Raw genomic sequence first — 21,571 nt, 5'->3', positions numbered from 1 at the left:
ATGTTTGAATAAAAGGAAGGAAAAATATAAGGTAGGAAAAATATGGAAAAGTAAGTTAAAACAAAAAGCAGTACTTTTTGATAAATATGTAACATTTGTCATCCGGAAAAATTAAATAAATCTAAAATATACTACGAAGCATATGCTTTTTAAAAAAAAAAGGCTTTGAATAATGTAGAGCAATCCTTATACTATAAAGAAGACTTGACCAAAAGTTGACAAAACGTATTTTATTTTGTAGTGATGTACAGTGGAACATAGTGGAGACGTCCGTGAGGCGTGCCTTTCTGATCGATGAGACCCATGTTAACAGAGCTACAGTGGGGGGTACAGAGGCCTTACCTAAATACCCCGGGGTGTCCAGGGCTGTCCAGACTGACCCCACACCAATAAACAGATCGGTCTCAGCACCACCCCCGGCACACACCGTCTCTTCCAGCCTCTCCAAAGAAATGTCTGCCGACTTGAAAAAAGCATTAGAAGCAAAATTGAATCAAAATTCAAAGCCATCCTGTGATACACTTAAAAGAATTGACAAGGAAATTGACCAGTGTTTTAATTTTGTGAATGATGATTTATCATCTCCATCAAGTAGCATCCATTCCAGTTCATCTCCAAAAATAGACTTAACAGAACCAAATCAAAACATTCCGGAGTCAACATCATCTTCATCTACAATCTCTCAGCAAAATGGAGGATCAGCCCCACCTCCACCACCCCCACCCCTGCCACCACCACCCCCACCAGGTATGGGGTCATCAGATCTGTCATATCCACAAGAAGTTGCTATACCACCACCCCCTCCCCCACCACCTCCTCCTCCTGGAATGGAACCTCCTATCCCTCCCCCACCTTCCCTAGGTGTGGGCCCACCACCACCACCGCCGCCACCACCACCTCCCCCTGGTATGGGAATACCTAACCCTCCTCCTCCCCCTCCCCCACCCCCAGGCTGTGGGCCTCCAGTCCCTCCTCCTCCCCCAGGCTGTGGGCCACCTCCCCCTCCTCCTCCACCCCCAGGCTGTGGGCCACCCGCACCACCACCTCCACCTGGGATGATCAAGTCAAAACCGACACCATTAACATTCTCCAGTAGTCAAGTAACCTCTTCTAAGATGTGGACTCCCACTCCTAAACACAAAATGAAGACATTCAACTGGACAAAAGTTCCATCCCACACCATATCATGTAAGTGTGGCCTTTCAAATGTCTTTGATAAATGAAATGAGTAACAAATTGTGCACTTGTTGTGTTAGGACAAGATGTAAATTGCTGAAGACTCTTAAGCTATAGAAATAAAATATATGAGGCTTTGAATAAGTCTTTTTTTTTCTCTCTAAAATTCAGCTCATGAAAATGTCTGGAAAGAAATCCTAGATATGCAGGATCTGATTAGTGTAAAGTATGAAGCTTTAGAACAACTGTTCTGTCAGAAGCAAATCCAGAAGAGGAAAGAAAACGAGAAAAATAAAACCAAACCACCATCAGAGGTAAGACTGTAAACATCAGAAGAGCGTTTTCCTCATCAACCTACCAATCACTTACATACCCCAAAATACGCCATGTGAAGTAGTAATAACTGTGAATTACAAAAGGTTTCGTGCCACAGTTCAATAAAGCTTTGGGAAAACCGAAAAAAGTAAATTTCTTGTGTGTAAATGTCGATTTTATTTCCGTTTTACTCTAACCAATACTGTTGCAGTGATTAATTTTATGAACGGGCCTCCTGGATTTCTAATAAACGCCCACTTTTATCATTAAGTGTCTTTACAATGTATTCCGATTTTAATTTAGGGATACCACGATAAACTTTTTTCTTTTTTAAAGATCTGAGATGCTGCTTATGTAATGGAGTCTTTTATACAGTTTATATCAACACAAGATTGAACTAATTAAGATATATGCCCTCTTATCGAAAGTTTTATTTGCAAAACATCGTCGGAGCTGAGCATTCAATTAATACAATGATCGCATCTTGTAAGAATAAAATCAAAAATTTCAGATATTACTGCTGGATACAAAGCGAAGCATGAATGTGAATATCTTCCTGAAGCAGTTTAAGTGCAGCCATGATGAAATTATGTCCATGATTGAGGCAGGCGATGTGAGCGTTATTGGCCAAGAGCGCCTGCGCGGTCTGCAAAAGATACTTCCAGAGCCAGATGAGGTATAGAGCCATTGACAGAAACGTAATAAAAATTGCATAAAGATTCTTATTTTAGAGAATTTCGAAAAGATTTTTAAAAATACAAGGATAAAAGAGAGAAAAGAACGTTAAAAGCCCAAGGAAATAGTGTCAAGTACAGAAAAATATCATGCAGCATAATTAGAATTTCAAAGTGAATACTATGTATAACAGTAAAAAAAATTTAAAGGTTGTAAATCAGATTTATAAACCATAAAGCCCATGAAGTATTTTATAGCCTGGTCACGAAGGCCTTATTTATGTTTTTTCTATGTGTTTGTCTTGAAACTGATCATTAAATTTCTTCTAATAAAAGACGAGTTATATTCTGAAAATAGTTTTTACAGAATACAGCAATCGGCATCGCTGCGAAGGTTACTTATCGGAAGGGAGCAAAACACGGGTACTTGACTGGTGTTTTTCATACTAATTGTTCGGCCATAATTTACACACTGAATTGAATTAAAAACGGATTTTCCCGTTATTTCCCGATCATGATAAAGGTGCACACGGTGGGTGTGACCGGTCGGCAGGGGATGCTCTCTCCTTCACGGCACCTGATCTCACTGCTGATTTTTCATTGGTCCGTGTTTGCTCTGCTCCTATTTTGTATTGTTAAATTAGACTTTTGAGCTTGAACACTGTTCGTTATCGACATATATATCACTCTATACATGGCTACCCTACTTGTTCTTACCACAACGTACCAAACTCAATTTCAGCATCCCCACTTCAAGCCAGTATTTTATCAGTTTTTAAGCATTAACCTATACTTCAAAGAGACATATGGTTATATGTATTAGAGACGTTTTTCTTTTCAAATGAATTGTTCAAGACGTCCTTTGTCGTCGAACCTCCTTTTTATAACCTTCTCATTTATTCCTCGAAGATTTACTATCATTACAGGTTATGATTATTCCGTAGGATAAAATCATAGACTTGAGAATGAAAAGGTCAGATAGTAAAGTAAAACAGATCCATTACAAAACGTACTCTAGCAATATAGGTCTGTATCGTTATATATATTTGCCATCCATGCTTTGAGTTCCTCACAATGTTGTTCAGGCATGTAATTCGAGAAAAGTCTTTTTCAGTAAAGTTAGTTTTAGGGTACGGGTGCCTGTCAAATTTTTGTTTGTTCAAAATACCTTCTTCCTCTGATTCGATCATCAGGTAAACACATGCTGATCCACAGTTCCAATGGGACTCTACTTTAAACCTCTGAATTAAGAGTTCTCTTTCTTATTCTATTCGTTCATGTTTATCAGGTTAACATGATCAAAGGTTTTGAGGGAGACAAAGAGAAACTCGGGAACGCAGAGAAATTCTTCCTCAAACTTATACAGTTAGCGTCCTTCAAAGTTCGTATTGATGGCTTGGTTCTAAAAGACGAGTTTCGAGTAACATTGGATACACTGTTACCAAACATTGAAGCCGTGGTGAAGGCCTGCCAACACCTTCTAGAGAACGAGTCCTTCAAAGTCTTCCTACGATACGTCTTACATGCTGGAAATTTCATGAACGCGGTAATTTTTCAATGCGTAAATCTTTAGATCTTTATCAATTGATACAAAGTTCTAGATATCCAAATACCTTGTCATTAAACCCACGTAAATTTTGTTGCATGTCATACCTTACACTTTAGGAAACTTTTGCTCAAAAAAGTCACAGATTTAAAATACTGGTAATAAGCAAATATTTTCAAGGTTATATGTATTTTTGAGTCTACTGAACATTCCTTTAGGGAGGATACGCTGGAAATGCTATGGGGTTTCGGATAAATTCCCTGAATAAGCTCATGGACACGAGGGCCAACAAGCCTCGGGTGACACTGCTTCATTACCTGGTGGGGGAGGCGGAGAAGGAAAATAAAGACGCCCTGGCTTTTGTTGACGAAATGTCATCAGATCTAGCCAAAGCTTCAAGGTCAGGACACATGCTATTTTACTACTGATTATAGGAGTAAATTCTTATAATTCTGTACCTAATTAGTACTTGAAGTACAAATATTCCATAAATGAATGTAGATAATTCATGTAAACAAATCAACAAGAAGACTTAAAGGTCAAATTCAAAGGAAATAGATATGCTTGTAACTGGTTTATGTTGTAAATAAAAGTTAAAAAGAGGGAATTACAATATTCTTTTAATTTTAAACCTCGTTGTTTTCTGTATTTACCTGTTTGAATATCACTAAAAATAACGTTCGCTAATAGAGTTACTTCCCGTTTTTGTGACGTCATTCGAGACACTCGACGGAATCTAGTTATATAAGTATAGTATGTAACTACTCTTGATTATCTAAAAGAATGGTGAATTTTAGGGAACATAAATGTTGATATACAAGGGTTACGTGTAGATCTTTCAATAAAGAATAGCTAGGCTTTGTATGTTTGAGTCAATCAAGGAAAAGTCGGTAACGGTTGAAATGAAAATCATACAAAGTTCTGACCAAGTATCATCGCAGAACCTAGCGAATGTACACTAGTCATACCTGATCGTTTTTACTCAATCACTTAATATTACCGCAGAGATGTTTACAAACAAATGAGTTTAAGTATTGTTCCTTATTCATCATACATAGATGGGACCAAGACTTTCACTCGTGAAAAATTATAAAATTCTTTTCTATACATTTCATGGCTGTTTGAACAGGGGATATATGTACACCGGATTTTTAAAAGTAAATTATAATTTGGTAAACAATGAATAGATCAATAGAATTTACTGCATCATCGGATATAAATTTATCATCCGTGGGAATCCGAAGATCTTGCTATCACACTGGTGCTTTTTGGGGGGGCGGGGGGGGGGGGGGCTAACCACCCACCCTGGGTGTTTCCTACCCCAAGGATTCTTTGACATTTTAAGAATGAAATATTTTTCTATGACATATCACAAAGGATTACAAATGAACAATCCAAAATTTAAGCTTAAATTAGCCTTGTACATGTATAAATATCCACACACTCTGATAATAAAACAGAACGTTCCGTTTCAGTATCAGAGGGTATGAATTTTCCCCGTCCCCAAGCACCCGTGATAACTATACATGTACGTATGTACGGAATCTTAATGCGTAACAAGGAATTTTTATTTGTCCGTCCCTCTCGATCCTCCCGAAATGACTTTTCTTTGTTTTGCCCCCAAATGGAAATTACTTCCTACAGACACGCATTGCGTAAAATCTTTGTCATGAGGCCCTTTTATTTAAAAAAAAATATTTTAATATGAATTTATTCATCCTTATTTAGTTTATATTTTCTTTTGGTAACTATGACAAGACGCCGGTCAAAGATAAAAATACTGCAGAAAAATAAATAAAGTGGACAGTAAAATATGGAGGAACAATCACTTGTGTGCATGAACACTGAAGTTTTATTTTTTAAGGTCTTCCGTTTCCAACGGAAGACCTTCTACTGATTCTGTTGGTAAAGATTATTATTCTTTTTTTTTCTTCTACTTCCTAGACGCCAACTTTGAGGCCTCATATTTCATTCATTTCTCAACGGATTTCGCTCAAATTTTCAGACATTATAGACGTTTATAAACTCTATCAGAATAATGACTAAAATTTCAAAAAGTCACTTCCGGTTTTGAGTTATTTCCCTTTAAACGAAAAATCATAGGCTTTCGTTTCCGGATAAAGGCTCAGAGACCACAAAAGCTGAAGCAGAAATTTTACTTGTTTTGGATAACAGAAGGATTGAAGTTGTGCACATTTATTTTTGTTTTTCGATTTCTGCATTCAAAATGGCGCTATATAGGGGTCAAAAAATAGAACGCCTAAAAGAGCGAAAATTTACACATATTTTCCTTTTTATCTTGAAAACTAAAAATATTTTGTTAAGACATGTTGAATAAAAGTTGTGCATAATTGCAAGAGCTTTCATTTTATATCATTAAAAAGGGGCTGGCCCCTAAAATTAGGGATCTAGTGCCCTTGAAAGTTTTTGCTATATATCTCAAAAACGATTAATATTTCGAGTGACTTATGATAATAAAGTTGTGAATTAACATCTTACTGATCTTATGAAATTGTTATTTTGTTCTAGTCATGATTAAAATCTGTACAGGTAATTCTTTTCGCTCAGCTTGTAAATGAGAGTTTCTCATGCGTGTATATAAAACAAACTTACTTTAAATAAAAATCATGGCTACATTGGATGCTAATATTCTTTAGAATAAAGTTCTTGAAGTGTTTTATGCTTTTTTCCCAAATTGTCATGCTTGTTTACTAAGCGCACGCCTTTACATTCACCTTGTTTGTTTACAATTATATAACGCGCCTCCCTCGATAACGTGGGTTAAAGTCGGTCACCGGGAATCAATCGGCGGGTAATCCAGCGACCCACAATTAAACACAAATAAAAACACAGAATGGTTAAATTCATTTTTTCAAATGTATTAAATTGTTGCTTAATACTATCTCTGTCATATGAAAATATTAATTTGTTCGAGTCTTGCGTATTATAGGAAAGAAAGCTAGACGGTTCTCATCTTGCTATTGAAGGAAAACTCTTTAGTATTTATGCGTAGAATTGCAGTAAACTTGCCATAAGTAATAAATATTTTACAACGCTGTATCATATCTCTTTTTTAAAATTAGGTTTTAAACGTGTTCCTTGGTTCCCGTGCAGAGTATTCAATGGCATCATTTTCATTTTATTAATCAAGATCTTTCCACGAGAAAGAGTTATAGAAAAAGCACGAACTAGTATCTTTTCTTCGTTTAAATATGAACACAAACAATATGAACGAAAACGATAAACGCCTGGATCTAATAAAAAGAACTTTTAAAGAGTCAAATAATACAAAAATTATTTACCGCGCGATTCTCACATTCACCTGGAACCCAGATTTTAAGCGTGTGTACCATTGCGTAATCTTACGATTACACGTGTCCAAGAAAATCTAAAGCTACACACCGAGGCGAACCATTGACCGCGTAGTCATAGACAAAATAATTGGTGTATTAAAACTATTTTACAATTAATGGAAAATTATTCTTGTCGGATATTTGAGATTAATATGCTGGCTTATCTTTGTTTTAAATTTGATCGTGATACATGTTTCTAGCTATCTAGGCTTTGTGTTTGTTTACAATTACGCGACCAATCATTCCTTCCATCGCTTGTTGACATTAATTTACACAGCGTGGTCAAATGTTAAATCTAATTTTACAAGATTCATAGTGTAAGGACTGGCGATCTGCGGTTAGTTAACTTCAACCAATATTGATTTAAATGCACAAGCCTATATTTCTTTGTGCTTTTAACACACAAACAAATCTGTTTACAACACAAATTTTCCCAAACACATTTTTTTGTCACAGATTTTTACCATGGCTATTTCATTTTTAAACTTTTAAAGGAAATCTTCATTAGGATCTAATTAGAATTATACTCAATGAAATGGACTAAACCTCGATAAGTATCTCCGCACCTGTAAACTTCATAAGTGACTTCTGTGCTTGCACAATGCCCATTTTTATTACAGGTTGAAAAAATAATTCAAGATTTTAAAGCAATGAATTTAATTTGTGTAATAATTTATTCAAAACCTGAAAATGATTAGTATAGTGTGCTAACATTTTAATTTTGTTCCGTGATTTTAAAAATATCAGTAGCAGACTATACAATGAACATGTAAGTAGTAGTAAACCCGCATCGTATGTGCGGAATCGAAAATTTAAGAACTTATATAAGAATCTGCAGCTTCATGTACTGAATATCAGAAATTTATCATGTAATTACACACTTTTATTTCCTAATTTAAACTGTTGAAATCATAACCGACACCATAGTTAAACATTAATTGTCTTATAATCGGCACTTAATAGGGCCTTTGAGCAGGGAGGGATCTTTTTTGTGCCAGCACCTAAACCGACACAGGAATTTGTTTTATACGGTCTCATCGGAAGAACAGGTCCCCACGTCCCAGAGTGGGATTCGAAACCACGACGTAAGGAGCTGATCCTTACCTCGCGACTATAGAGCAGTCTCTCTAATCACTGCGTTATGCGGGCAACCTTGGGGGATATGAAATGAAAACAATGAAGAAAACGGTCAGTTAAAAAAAAGGGGGTCGTTTTGAAATATTATTCTTATGAATATGACCTTATGACCTTCAGGGCAAGTATAAGAAACCATATTTATGAAAGCTTCCTGATATAAAAAAGATTACTTTTTTTCAAATCATGACTAGAGTTTTCCCTTGCAAAGTGATTGTGTATTTTGGGGGTAGTGGGGATGGGACTGGAATGAAACGGTCTGTTTAACTGTCCATATTTCTGTCTGTCCCTGAAAGTTTTTCCCAGAATGATAGGCTATAACATAAAGAAACCAGAAGCTTGTACTCGATACAAAGATTTCAAATGATCCTAGGATGTGTCATTGTATTTATTCAAGGCAATATTACGGGAAATTCAAGATCACTTGAGAAAGAATTAATGTTTTGTTGCATTCATTTATATGTAATCGAGAATATCTGTAAGCTCATACTTGATACAGAGATTGCTTGTGATAAAAAGGTTTTTTTTTACGATTTTGACTCAGAAAATAGTATTTTTTCATTCTGACTATATTTGTTTAAGTTCATACTTGATCAAATTGCTTAGAGTCCGCCGGTTTTCAGATGACTTTAATAAGGTCATTTCAACAAATTCAGGGCCAATGACAGAAAAGTTGTAAAACACCTGTCAGAGTTATGAATTTCTAAAAGTTGTTTCAGATTGAGGGTTTGTCTTGACAAAGAGCCAAGGTTATTCTGTTGAAATCAAGGTCACTGACAGAAGAAGTATGTTCTCTTCCAGGTTATGAATTAGTAAGTGAAAATCATAGGAGGCTCTTACTTGAAACATAGATTACTTATGATTGGAGGTTGTGTCATGTCACCCTGATCAAAGGTCTTTCTGGCAAATCAAGGTCACTGAGAGAGAAAAAATGTTTAAGCATAACTTTGTAATTAAGACTCACTGGAGGATCATGGTGAGAAGAAAAGGTTATTTTCATAAGAAAGTGCAGTAACCTTGACCCAAGGTCGGTACTTCCTGTCCACAGCTCCAACGGAAGACCTACTCGTTGCTTTGCAACGAGCTCGGCTCTAGTTGATAATATTATAATAGAAAAAAGTGCAACTGCATGGAAGTAAATAAAAGCATTCTTGAGAAAATATATCTGAGACGGACAATAAACTTATATATATAAGAAAAAGGCAACCCCTTTCATTTTTTATGGGGGGGGGTCACATTTTTAATCAAGAATCTTTTTGGCTTGTTTACCCCCCCCCCCCCTTTTCATATTAAGTTTGCTTCCCTTGCTCACCATATGCTTAACATTAATTTAGTTTGTTTAAAAGAATATAACATTTATATACACGATAAAAACATACAGATAGTTTTTTTTTCTCTACCATTTTCTAGTCTACGTACATTTATTGTACATCTCTCTTATCGCAGATTTCTCGGATGGGTCTATAACAGCCTCGGTAACCTTCCGTCTTGTGCGCAGGCACCTGAAAAATGGTTGATGTACATCCACCACCCCCACCGAGATATTTTTGGACACGATAATTCCGATTTCCTTGTCTATCTTTTCAAAAAAAAATTTTTCCTTGTTATCGTACCAATACTTTGATATTTGATTCGGTCCTTCGGATGAGACCGTATAAACCGAGGTCCCGTGTCGCCGTAGGTGCTGCCAAGAAAAAGATCCCTCCTTGCTCAATGGCCCTAAGTGCCGAGCACAGGACAAAATTTTCAGCTTTCCGCCGGCAAATTATGGCGTCTTCATATGAGTGAAAAATAAATAAATAAATAAATAAACAAATAGTCTCAATAAATCTATATTTGATTATCATCTTCCGTTTTCTGTCAAGTTTTAGAAATTGTTCTTTTACGGTTTATGAAAACTACAAGTACTTTTTATGGCTTTGACAGCATGCTAGAGGTACATGTAGTTTACGGCAAGATACATGTTCTTTTGACTTGGTGCCGCGTAATACATGTATGTAAATATACACCAAGCACATACTGTAAAGGGACAATCTCTCAGGCACGTAGTATCAGGGGGGGCCACTTTTTCTCCCGACATTACCTTTACTATAGAAAATGTATACTGAAAGGAAGGGTGGCCCCCCCCACATTTCAGCACAGTGTAGTGTTATAAAGGAAATTTACCCCAAGAAGTTTGAATTGAAAGAAAGTTGGTGTTGAAAAAAGTTAGCCACTCCCCCCCCCCCCCCCCCCCCCCCCCCCCCCCCCCCCCCACGAAATAGGATTTTCGACTTTTTGAATTTTGACAACTTTTAACATTTCCTTTTTGCTTGTCAACTTTTTCAGGTAAGTAAAAAAAATTTTTGTCAGGTTGGCCCCCCCACTTTCAAAAACGATGCTACTTGCCTGTCTCTGTAACTCAACAAAAACAGAAAATATCAAAGTATATATTCATGGTATTGGTATGTAGACGAGGAATTCATGTATATTGTCTTAGTTAAATTTTTAATAGGAGAGAGAGGGCAAAATCTCAGGTGCCTCTCATCTTGTCTAGTACAGTACTGTAACTAAAATAATTCAAATAAAAATTTTAAAACCTTTCCCTTGAAACAGTATTGGGGCTTTAAAACCTATAAACTGAGAAACTAAAATACGACTTTTAAAGTTTTGAAATAAACCCAAAAAATCCGTCAGACATTTTATATTTAATTAAACTGTAGGCTAAACCAGCAACGTAGTGCATCGTTTGTGAAAGGGGGACAGCCAGAGAAAAGTTTTTAAAGTTGACAAACAACAAAAAGGGGAGGGGGTGAATTGCCCAAACTCGAAATCCTAGTAAGCGTAATGTTTGTGAAAAAATGGGGAGGCTCCCTCTGCATCCCCTCGCTTGTGGCTACGTGCCTGTAAACTGGTCTATGTAAAAATATTGGTCATATTTATAGCTTTGTATGTTTATTGGGCTCAAAACCATTTCTCGTAGACTCTCCTTTTAATATGAATACTAGTATTCTCCTCAATTTCAGGTTCGTAAACAATAAATAAATATACTCATATCTTGTCCCGAATTATTATTAAAGTTAAAAGCGCACATGACAGCATCTAGAGAACAATAATTTTCCAAACCCGTCAATATATAGTATGCACTTCCTATTTCACATTGTCTCGAATGACGTCATGCAACAAGGGAGATAAGCGATTTACAATAAATGATCCACTTGTCACTCAGGTAAGTTTAAACGACATTTATGATGAAATTGGTGACAAAAAATTAAACAGACCTCAGAATGTTATTAACTGTGGGTCTATGAGAAAACCAGGCAGGGGGCCATACATGAAGTGTCACTCACATTAATGAAATTTTCCCAAAAGACTCCAACAATATAGCATATAATCACAAGAAAAAAAATTTCTGAAAATTTTCAATATTGGGGCCCACCAAGGGGGTACCCCATAAGCCACCATCTTTATCATCATTTTGTATTCACAATTTTATAAAAATTGCTATTTTCATTCACCATTCTCTTCTTTTCATTAAAATATTGAGTGATCAAAAGTAAGAACAAAAGAAAATATATATTATTTATTTCATTTTGCACAATTTTTTTTTGTCTTAAAAATCAGTGCTATATTTAAACACAAGGGGAATAACTCTTGATGTAAAAGAGACTGAAAAATGTGGGAAAAGGGTCGATATTGGACATGTTTTAAAACTGGGTTTGGACGCTTAGATTTTAAATTATTTTGTTTTAAGATAAAGATTGTGAACTTAATAATAATTTCCTACAGGCAATTATTCGGGTTTTGATTATTGGTGACACTGTGCGATTTTGAAATTGAGGAATTTTTCCAAAAAATTGTGTTTTTTGCGACAGAGTTATTTCCCTTTGTTTCATACTTTTATAAACTATATTAGGCTACTATTTAAAAAATCAATATTTTCACTTCAAAAATGTATGTACAGTGACTGAACATTTTGGTAAAAATACTTCTGTACATGTGGATAGACCAGCAGTCTCTGAGGAGACTGTAGCTCCACTGTTTTGTTTTAACAAAGGATGAAAAAGTAGCCAGGACAATATTAGTTGATGCATATTTTCTTGCACAATCTATTTTGTACTTTGTTAAACCATGCGACATTTTACAAAGTTCAGTTTTTGAAAAGTTGTTCACAAAAAATGAGAGAATCTGTACTTGACTCTGATGTCCATCAGCCTGATGATCCTGATCGTATGCTTTTATTAAGGCTTCTGTAAATGCATCAGTTTCTATCTTTTTTCCTCCAGCATGTAATATTTTCTATATAACAAGTGCATTAATTAAAAGCATTTTCTTGCAAGGTGCAATGCATTCAAAGGCACACTGAATAACTTCATTGGCTTTCTGTGTCACATAGTCTTTTATAGACTGCTGTACCTCATCTAATGATGTATTCAGGGTGAAGCGTAAGGACGTGAATTTACCATCAGACAGTTTCATACTCCTGTTTAGCTTTTCTCGATAGTATGTGGGTCGTCTCCAGTAGTCACATACGGTTCCTTAGGATGACTGACTCAGACAAAACTCTGTATTCTGACTGGATTGCTCTGAAAAAGATAAGTTTTGATAAGAGATATTGTAAATGTTGAAGACGACATAATTCTGACTATAATCACACTTCAAAGACAATTCTTCCATGGAATATTAAACATAAGATGCTCATGGGCCATATCGTTCACCGAGGCACTATGGCTAGGAAAAAAGCAGAAATCAGTTCAATATTTTTTTCCCATACAAGTATAAACTTTGATTATCAATCGTGGCCCCGCCCCAGCCCTGGGGGTCATGATTTGAACAGATATGAATCTACACTACCCCACTGGCCAGGATGCTTCCCTATAAGTTTCATCTTACCTAACACACTGTGGTTCTTAAGGATGTACAACACACCTACCCCAAAATATTCCTGTCGTTTAATTTTTGCTATTTTGTATATTTAGTACATGACTATATCTACTGTGTGTATGCACATTTTGGACAAAATCGTTAGAGTGGTTTTTGGACAGGAAATTCCAAAAGTTACCCCCATTAGTTGTTTACGGGAAGAGAAAATTTTTAATCAATAAACTACTTAAACCTTGATTTTCAAAAAAGCCAGGTTAGCTATAGCTGTCAAATTTCATTGACTTATTCCTTTAACCATTTAACACAGAAACAAGAAAATTAAAAAAAAATGTTTTTGCAGATGTCACAGTCAAGGTCACAAGGTCATTGACCTTGGTGTCATTTGAAAGAACTTAATTAAGTAAGCATGCCAAATATGAAGTCTCTATCTCCCATGGTTCAAAAGTTATGGTGAAGGTTAAAGTTGACAACAGACAGACAGATAAACAGACAAACAGACAGGACAAAAACAATATACACCTCAGATCTACCGATCTGGGTGCATAAAAAAGAAGTCTGTGTGTCAATGCTCAGTAGTAATAAACTCTAATAAAAATATATGCTCTCAATCTCATTATGGGTTTTGGTGAAATAAAGGTTTTTATTTTTAATTGGAACTTCATAGGGATTTTCAAAAATGTCTTGAATTTTCAATAAACTGTAAATGCAGAAATAATCATTGGATATTCATTTTCATTTATTTTGTTGTTACAGGTACCAGTGCTACTGAGTTTTACTTTGGAAACAACAAAATTTAATGCCTGGAAACTTTTTTTAGGTGACAAATCAATGAAATTTATTCCCTTCTAAAATTTGTGCTTCTACAAAAGGATGAAAATATCTAATGTCAGATATGAAAAACAAATTGTCATTAACTTCTTTTTCCATCCTAATTAATTTACCAACAGATATTTTATTAGTTTGAATTTTAATTTAGTCATTACATAGAGAAATTGAGCTTAAAATATTCAAAAGTACATGACCAACATATGGTGCAGAGCAATGGATGAATACGGATAGCAATAGTTTACCTTATAGTAAACCAAATTTGTACAAATAAATAAACTAGATATGTACCTTCCACCCCTGAGATATGTTGAGAAAATCTGGACACTGTTCATTGTCACATTCTATTTTCTCTTCAATATCCTCAGTATCAAGCTTAAAAAATTCAGCTGAAATAACAAAAAATATGATTTACATCATTTACATGACAATGTGATAGTCAGTAATGCAGACAAAAGTCATCTATTTTCAAAATTATAGCCCTTACTCTAGCTTCTTATACTTTAATGAATATTTATCATGTTATGTATTGTATTTATATTTTAATTTATTTTCTCTTTTTATACACGAGTGGGATTTTATTTCTAAATAATTTGATCACTAGGAATAGTATTCTCACTATTCTGGCTTCAGAGCAATACAGTGAAACACAGATCAACTTATAAAAATCTACAGGATTTCAACCTCACTTTTACAAGAGGAACTAATTCATATGTATAGTTTAAAATAGAGTTTGATTGGCTGTTTTATTTCTCCATTTTTTTTTGTTTTTGGACAAAGAAAGTATATGGGATGTGTTAATTGGGTTGTAGTTTAACTGCCTATAAGATTACATGACGCCCCTTTTAAAAACTTTCCACAGATTCCTTGATATAAATGAAGTAATCATTTACAAAACTGTTTATGTACTCTGATTTTTTTTTTTGGTAGGTACATCTGTAGATTTGTTGTTGTGTAATTTAGCACATTGAAGACCAACTTCAAAATTTATTAGTGCTTTCTGTTGTACTTGTGCAGTAAACATATAGCAAGATCATTTATTCATTGCTTTATAAATTTTCAATCTTAAACTAAAAGATGTTAATCTCGGACAGAGACATATAAAATATGGTTTTATATGTCTCTGTCTCGGAGAAATGATAAGCCTTAATTTTTTAAAATATTGCAGACAACATGCATTTCCTTATTAATAAAAAAATCCTCAGATTGGATGGAGGGGGGAAGGGGCTTTGAGTTTTTATTAGTGTCCTGAACATTCATATAATAGGTGTTGTTTGTGGGTTATGCAATATTATCACATGTATACAATGTACCAACCTTGAACCTATCATCAATGATCAACCTCAATGTCCACTTTAGTGGAGTAAGTTTTTCTGTGCCTTTCAGAATGATTCCTTCATAAACCTGCAATTTAATGAGAGCAACTTAGATTTTTCTTGCTTTTCAACAGATATCCATTCTAATTGAATGGGATCACAGGCACCTGAGGTTACTTATTTTTCTTTAAATAAAAAATATAACCCCTACATTAAAAAGAAAATCATTGTGCATGTGGATAGGATTCTTTGAGATCCAATATGTACACATGAGCTTTGAAGACACTTATGAATTATATTTATGTTTTAACGTACACATTGTAGTCTAGTAACTTACTCGAGTCGATGGTGTACTACACCTAGATGTGATATGATTCATAATAAAAATCATATTGATATCCTTTAGACTCTCCTATCAATTTTATTTGTATGCAGCTTTGTCAATTTGAATGTCATAGCTCTCCACTTTATTTAGCAAAATATATATGGAATGTAATTAAATTATATGTAAATCTACATCGAATCAATATTCTCTCATATATTACACCAGAAATTCTTAAAAATCATCTGAGGACCAATCAAAATTGTATCCATGTATAAGATAATGTCATTGTAGTGTTCATTATATATCACTTACCAACGGGTACAAGTATCCTCTCTTGTAGCCATATCTCTTTGGAAACGGGGCAATTAACTCCTCTGTCTGGTTTCTCCTTCTGGTCTGGTGGGTGCAACGGGTGTGAACATCGCCTAGAGTCTTGTACCAATAAGTACAAAGACTATTTCTGTGACTCGTTTGACATATTTTGAAATTTACATACTCTTTTGTAACTTTGGTAAAGCAAGAGAACGCCCTCGGGTATTGTCACTTGATGTTGTTTAGGGACAGCTTGACAATGCACCAAGTGTGACAATATTTTTTTTCGACATGAATATATACTTTCTGTAAGTCCTCCACATGCAACAGAAGTGCATGACCTTGAAAAGTCAAATCTTTCACCATGCCTGGAAGCTGCCATATTCATGCATGTACCTTATGTGTCTCATTCCCTAGAGAGAACCGTAAAGGGAGATAACTATGCTGAAACTTCAAGTTTATGTCTCATGAAAGGCATTTTTAATTAATTAAACCTGTTAATTGTTTGATTTTATTTTGAACAATTATTTTTATTTATAGGTCAACATTAATGAAAAATAACAATCAGTTAATAAGCAACATTTGTCTTTTGTTTATTGTGTTTATGTTAATTTTCACCCAAATTTCTCTGATAATTTAACACTGATTAACTACTCAAAAACGACAGATTTTCTCAAAACCCAAACAATTCCAATAGCATAGAGAATTCAAACATACTTAACTTTTTAATTAATTTTGAATTTAAAAATAATAAGCGTCCTAACCCTGTTTAATATGAAGATTTTTATGGTACCTTTACATCCGAAACGATATTTCTGTCAAAAGAGACATTTTTGACGGGTTGCTATGGCAACATTGCATGTTTGACAAGAAATCTTTTTTTTTATCAAACATAAATTATAATCTTGAATTTTTATATTAAATTAGTAGTTTATGTGTAAATGATTGCTTATGGCTCTAATGCTGCATTGAAATTGAATGAAATTTACCCTTTATTTGCCCTTTCTTATGCTTTATTTTCCTGGTTTTAATGACGGCCCTGTTACTATAAATAGAACAAGCTATCAATTTTCTCACCTCATGATTTTTTATCAGTGATGTGTACCTTATCAATATTTAATGGAGTAATGACATTTAAAAATACCTCAAAAATTGATATTTTACAATTCTGCCTGGTTTTCTCATAGAACCACAGTTAATATTATTCTAGAGGCTGATAATAATGAATAATTATGAATTTTCACATAAATATTATATTTGACCTTTAAGAGGAAAATAGAGGGAAATGAAAATACAAGTTCTGGGTACTTAGCTAATAATCACGTTTAATATCTCTTGTTATTTTGTTCTTTTTGCATTCATAATATTAAGAAGCCTTAGAATCAATTAACTATGTTCTAATATTTTTATTATTTAACATTTTGCTTTGCCAAATTTTCAACTTAAAGGCATATTTTAATATTATATGTGTCTTTCGCGAATTTAATGAAAGCAACTGTCCGCCATTTTTGTAAAGGTTGACAGTAGATGCTTTAACAGCTGAAGTGAAACAGTTGAAGACCAACGTCAAAAAACTTCACAAAGATTTAGAGACTTGTCCCGAAGACGTCAAAAACCAACTCAAAACTTTCATTCAGGTAAGTTATGCGACCTAGGGATGATGCAGCTTGGTTTACCTAGCTGCCATCGGATACAACAGCAATTCAAACTTAATATTTCAATTAATGATAGCTTAATGTATATGTACATGTTTGTTTTGCAGAAATAAAACTGAAACTAATGGTCAAATCGTATTTTTCCCTGTCTTTAAAAACATTGTAGAAAAATATAGATTGATTACACAGAAAATAACCATTACCCTGGTATTTTTAGGACGCCGAGGAAGAAATGGCATCCCTAGACAAGAAATTACAGGAAATCACCGAACTGACCAAACAGCTGGTCAGCTACTTCTGTGAAAACGAAAAATCGTTTAAATTAGAGGAATGCATAAACAACCTAAATACGTTCTGTGAGCGTGTTAAACAGTGCCAAAAGGTAAAAATTACAAGTGAAAGGACTTTTTTCACTTCAAATTACACTTTGATAAAAACCCCACCACTCATATGTTTTTGAATTTTCAAACAGGAGAATCTTCAAAGAAAACAGCAGGAAGAAAAGGCAGAGCGCAGGAAAAAGCAGCAACAAGAAATGGCCAGCAAACGAGCTAAACGTAGGTCAAAATGCATATCTGTAGACAGCTCTGTATCTTCTTCTTGTTTGGTTTTGTTTTTAACAAAAAGAAATATTTTCAGATGGACCAACAGTACCAGAACCCGACGAGGATGGATGTATCATTGATCGTTTACTAAATGACATAAGAAAGGGCTTCAAACTACGGAAGACAACTCCATCAGCACCCTCAGCCAAAAAGGAGGACCCAAAAGCCAAAACTTCCCCGATTCCATCCCCCAAACGTATCGTAAAAATGTCCTCCTCTCCTCTGTTAGACGTGGGGACTACAGGGGTTTCTGTTGATTCTGTGAAAGAAAAGAATAAAGATACACATCAAAGCAGTGACTCGGACTCCTCCAAATCTGATGATTCCTCCAGTAAATCTGACAATGATAAGAAATCCAGACAATCCCAAAAACAACCTCAAAATGACAATGAAGTGAAAAGTTCTGCTAAACCAGACACTGTAGACTCAGGAAATTACTCTCTTGACAATAAACCTGTATCTAATGGTAGGGGTAATGCAAATGAAAATGATATTGTCGCTCAACTAGATTCTACTTCACAAAACACAGAATCTCATGTATGATTACAAAGATATAATGATTTTGTTCTAAGATCTACGTATTGCAGCAGGTTATGGTTTGTATGGGATCAATTCATAAGACCTCTCCACCGCTGGTGAATGTATATTAGCTTCTTGCCCTGTTAAATGGACTGAAACCTTATATCATGAATTAATATGAAGACCTTTCCCCTAACACAATCAAATACAATAGTGCAGAATTTATACATATAATTATGATATGTTATACTTTTATTGTTTCTTTCACAATTTAAACCTATTAATAATTTTTATTTCACTTATACATCTACAATTAAGTACTTTTTCTTTTAGGATTATTTGTCAATGAATGAATAATTCGTGTATCGGTGAATATGAAATATGCTCGTACAATTTAATTTTTTACGAATTGTATTTTTAGCTCAAATTCTATATTTTATTACTTGATTTATTGACTTAGTATCAAAGCATTTCAATTCACGTTATATGCAAAAAACATATGAAATGTAAATATTTAAGTTTGAATAAGTTATTCAGGGAAAGGGATTTGAGAAATTAACTTCGGATAAAAACCTTTTTAGGTTACAAATATGGGATGCTTCTAGATGGTACATCGAAAAAGTATTTTAGGAAACACAAAACAAGGACACGGTATTATCAGCTTTCATTATCTCTTAATTAGCCGAAGAGAACTTCTCTAGTGCATAGCATTGTTTTTACACCAATGTGGCCGGGAAAACAATTCTGATTGAAACTTAATCTAAATTATTAGATTCATATTTATAGTGGAAGAGGTTTTTGATTTAAAGAAATGCCAAAATCTAAAATGACGTGTGATGTGGGGGAAGACATTTCTGTATTTAATAGTAGAGGTAATGCAAATTGAAAATGATATTGTTGCTCAACTTGATTCCTCTACACAAAACGTAGAATCCCATGTAGGATATGATAATTTTGTACTAAGACCTGCATATTGAGCAGGTTATGTTGCGCGTGGGATCCATTCATGAGACCTCTCCACCACTATTAGCTTCTTAAACTGTTCCCACTTTAATAGGATCAATACCTTAAATCAAGAATTAATTTGAAGAGTTTTCCTTAACATTTTCAATTACTTGTACAATAGTGCTGAATTTATAATACATATATGTTATTTTTCTAAGTTTTTTCACAATTTAAACTTAATAACAAATAGTTTTTTAACTTATCACATCTAGAGGTGGTAATTTTTAAAGGATTATTTGAACGAATTATTCGTATATATGTGAATATACAATATGCTTGTACAATTTAATTCTTTTTATGAATTGTATTTTAAACCCGAGTATCAAAGCTTACTATGTATATCTGTATACATATAAATATATGAAATAAACAAGTGTTACAACAGACAAAGAATGCTAAATATATGTTTTCAAGACCTTTTGCATTTTAAAAACTTTTTTGTGAACTAATTAAAAGCACATTTAAACTTGCTGAAATATGTGTTCTACTACTTAACAAGGGCACAATTCAAAGTTTTGATGATTTATGTATTTTTTTTATGTTTCATACTCATTATTGATACTAATTTACTTTACATTACGTAGTTGTTCCTCTTTTTGCACGAAAAATAGCCCTGATCAACTGATTAGGTACACTCTGAACTAAGTCTGGAAAGGAGAACCCTTATAGCAATGTTTCCTGTCGCAATAGCTTTAATTCGTAGATCGGTGTTATGTTTAAAATAAGAATTTTTTGTTATATTTGATGACCTCAAATGTTTTTTTTTATGTTTGCATGAGTTTTTCCTCGGCAACGAAATTGAGAACTTCGTCTTTTAAACCTTTAGGTTACAAATAATGGATGCTGTTAGACATGCATAATTATAGTATTTTAAAAAGTTTACAACGGTATAACGTCTTTCATTATCCCCTATTTTGCTGAAAAGAACTTCTCAAATTCAAAGAATTTTTAGACTAATGTAGAAAACATTCTGATTGAAACTTAATCTAAATTATTAGGTTCATATTTGTAGTGAAAGATTTTTTTTTATTATTGACTTTCACAAGTATACAAAGCAAACTATATACATAAGCAAAGCATATAAACACATACATATACACGGTGAATTTCTTTATAATTTCATTCTTTTACAACAGTACAAAGTTTACTTGTAAACATGAAAATTCTTTTAGCTAAAAAAAAGGAAGGAAGATTTTAGTTAAAAAAAAACAACAACAACAGTCAAACATATTAAATTACGTGTGGAAGACATTTTCACTGGAATGGTTCTCGGTCTTAAGAACGTTCTGTGAAAATCTAATTCATAGGGAATCTGGTTACAAGAACATTTTATGCAAAAGGAAGATCAATCATGATGTTAAAGCTTTAAGTTCTGTTTAGTACTTGGATATTTTACTTGAAAAGACGTTATTTGTAATCTAACAACCAAGCTCTATGATAAACGTGATGACTTTAACTTTTCTATCGTCAACTTCCCTTACTTATGCAGTAATATACCTTCATCACTTGAATACGGCGTTTATATATCTCAGTTGATTCGATACACAAGAGCATGCTCTACGTATGAACATTTTTAAAACGAGGTAAAGTATTGCGAATAAGTTGATGAAACAAGAATATCAACAGTCTCGTTTATAGTCATCATTTCGTAAGTTCTTTGGTCGATACAATAACCATGTCAGCAAATACAATTTATCATTGAGTTCAAATGCTGACAGATTTATTCATACTAATTGTCCGTCCGTTATCTATACACTATATATATTGACGGCGGATTTCTCCGTTAGTTCCCGATCATGACAAGGAGCACACGGCGGGTGTGACCGGTCGGCAGGGGATGCTTAATCCTCAATGGCACCTGATCCTACCTCTGATGTTTTGGAGGTCCGTGTTTGCTCTGCTCCTATTTTGTATTGTTTTATGGACTTTTGATCTTGATTACTGTTTG

At 34.2% G+C, this 21,571-nt stretch overlaps 1 protein-coding gene across 1 annotated transcript; it reads left to right on the top strand.

Moving 5' to 3' along the window:
- The first annotated feature begins 42 nt into the window (after window positions 1-42).
- On the top strand, window positions 43-18,986 carry LOC134263463 (inverted formin-2-like). Its single transcript, XM_062745816.1, has 10 exons — window positions 43-50; window positions 200-1,188; window positions 1,348-1,490; window positions 2,003-2,167; window positions 3,454-3,711; window positions 3,930-4,111; window positions 17,356-17,476; window positions 17,712-17,876; window positions 17,967-18,051; window positions 18,134-18,986. The coding sequence occupies exons 1-10, from the start codon at window positions 43-45 to the stop codon at window positions 18,640-18,642; spliced, it is 2,625 nt and encodes an 874-aa protein (XP_062601800.1). The 3' UTR covers window positions 18,643-18,986.
- The last annotated feature ends 2,585 nt before the right edge of the window (window positions 18,987-21,571 follow it).

The sequence above is a fragment of the Saccostrea cucullata genome, unplaced genomic scaffold (genome assembly GCF_032062105.1).
Source record: "Saccostrea cucullata isolate Sc308-1 unplaced genomic scaffold, CSIRO_AGI_Scuc_v1 ctg11166, whole genome shotgun sequence".
Lineage (NCBI taxonomy): Eukaryota > Metazoa > Mollusca > Bivalvia > Ostreida > Ostreidae > Saccostrea > Saccostrea cuccullata.
This window is presented reverse-complemented; position numbering and strand designations above follow the sequence as displayed.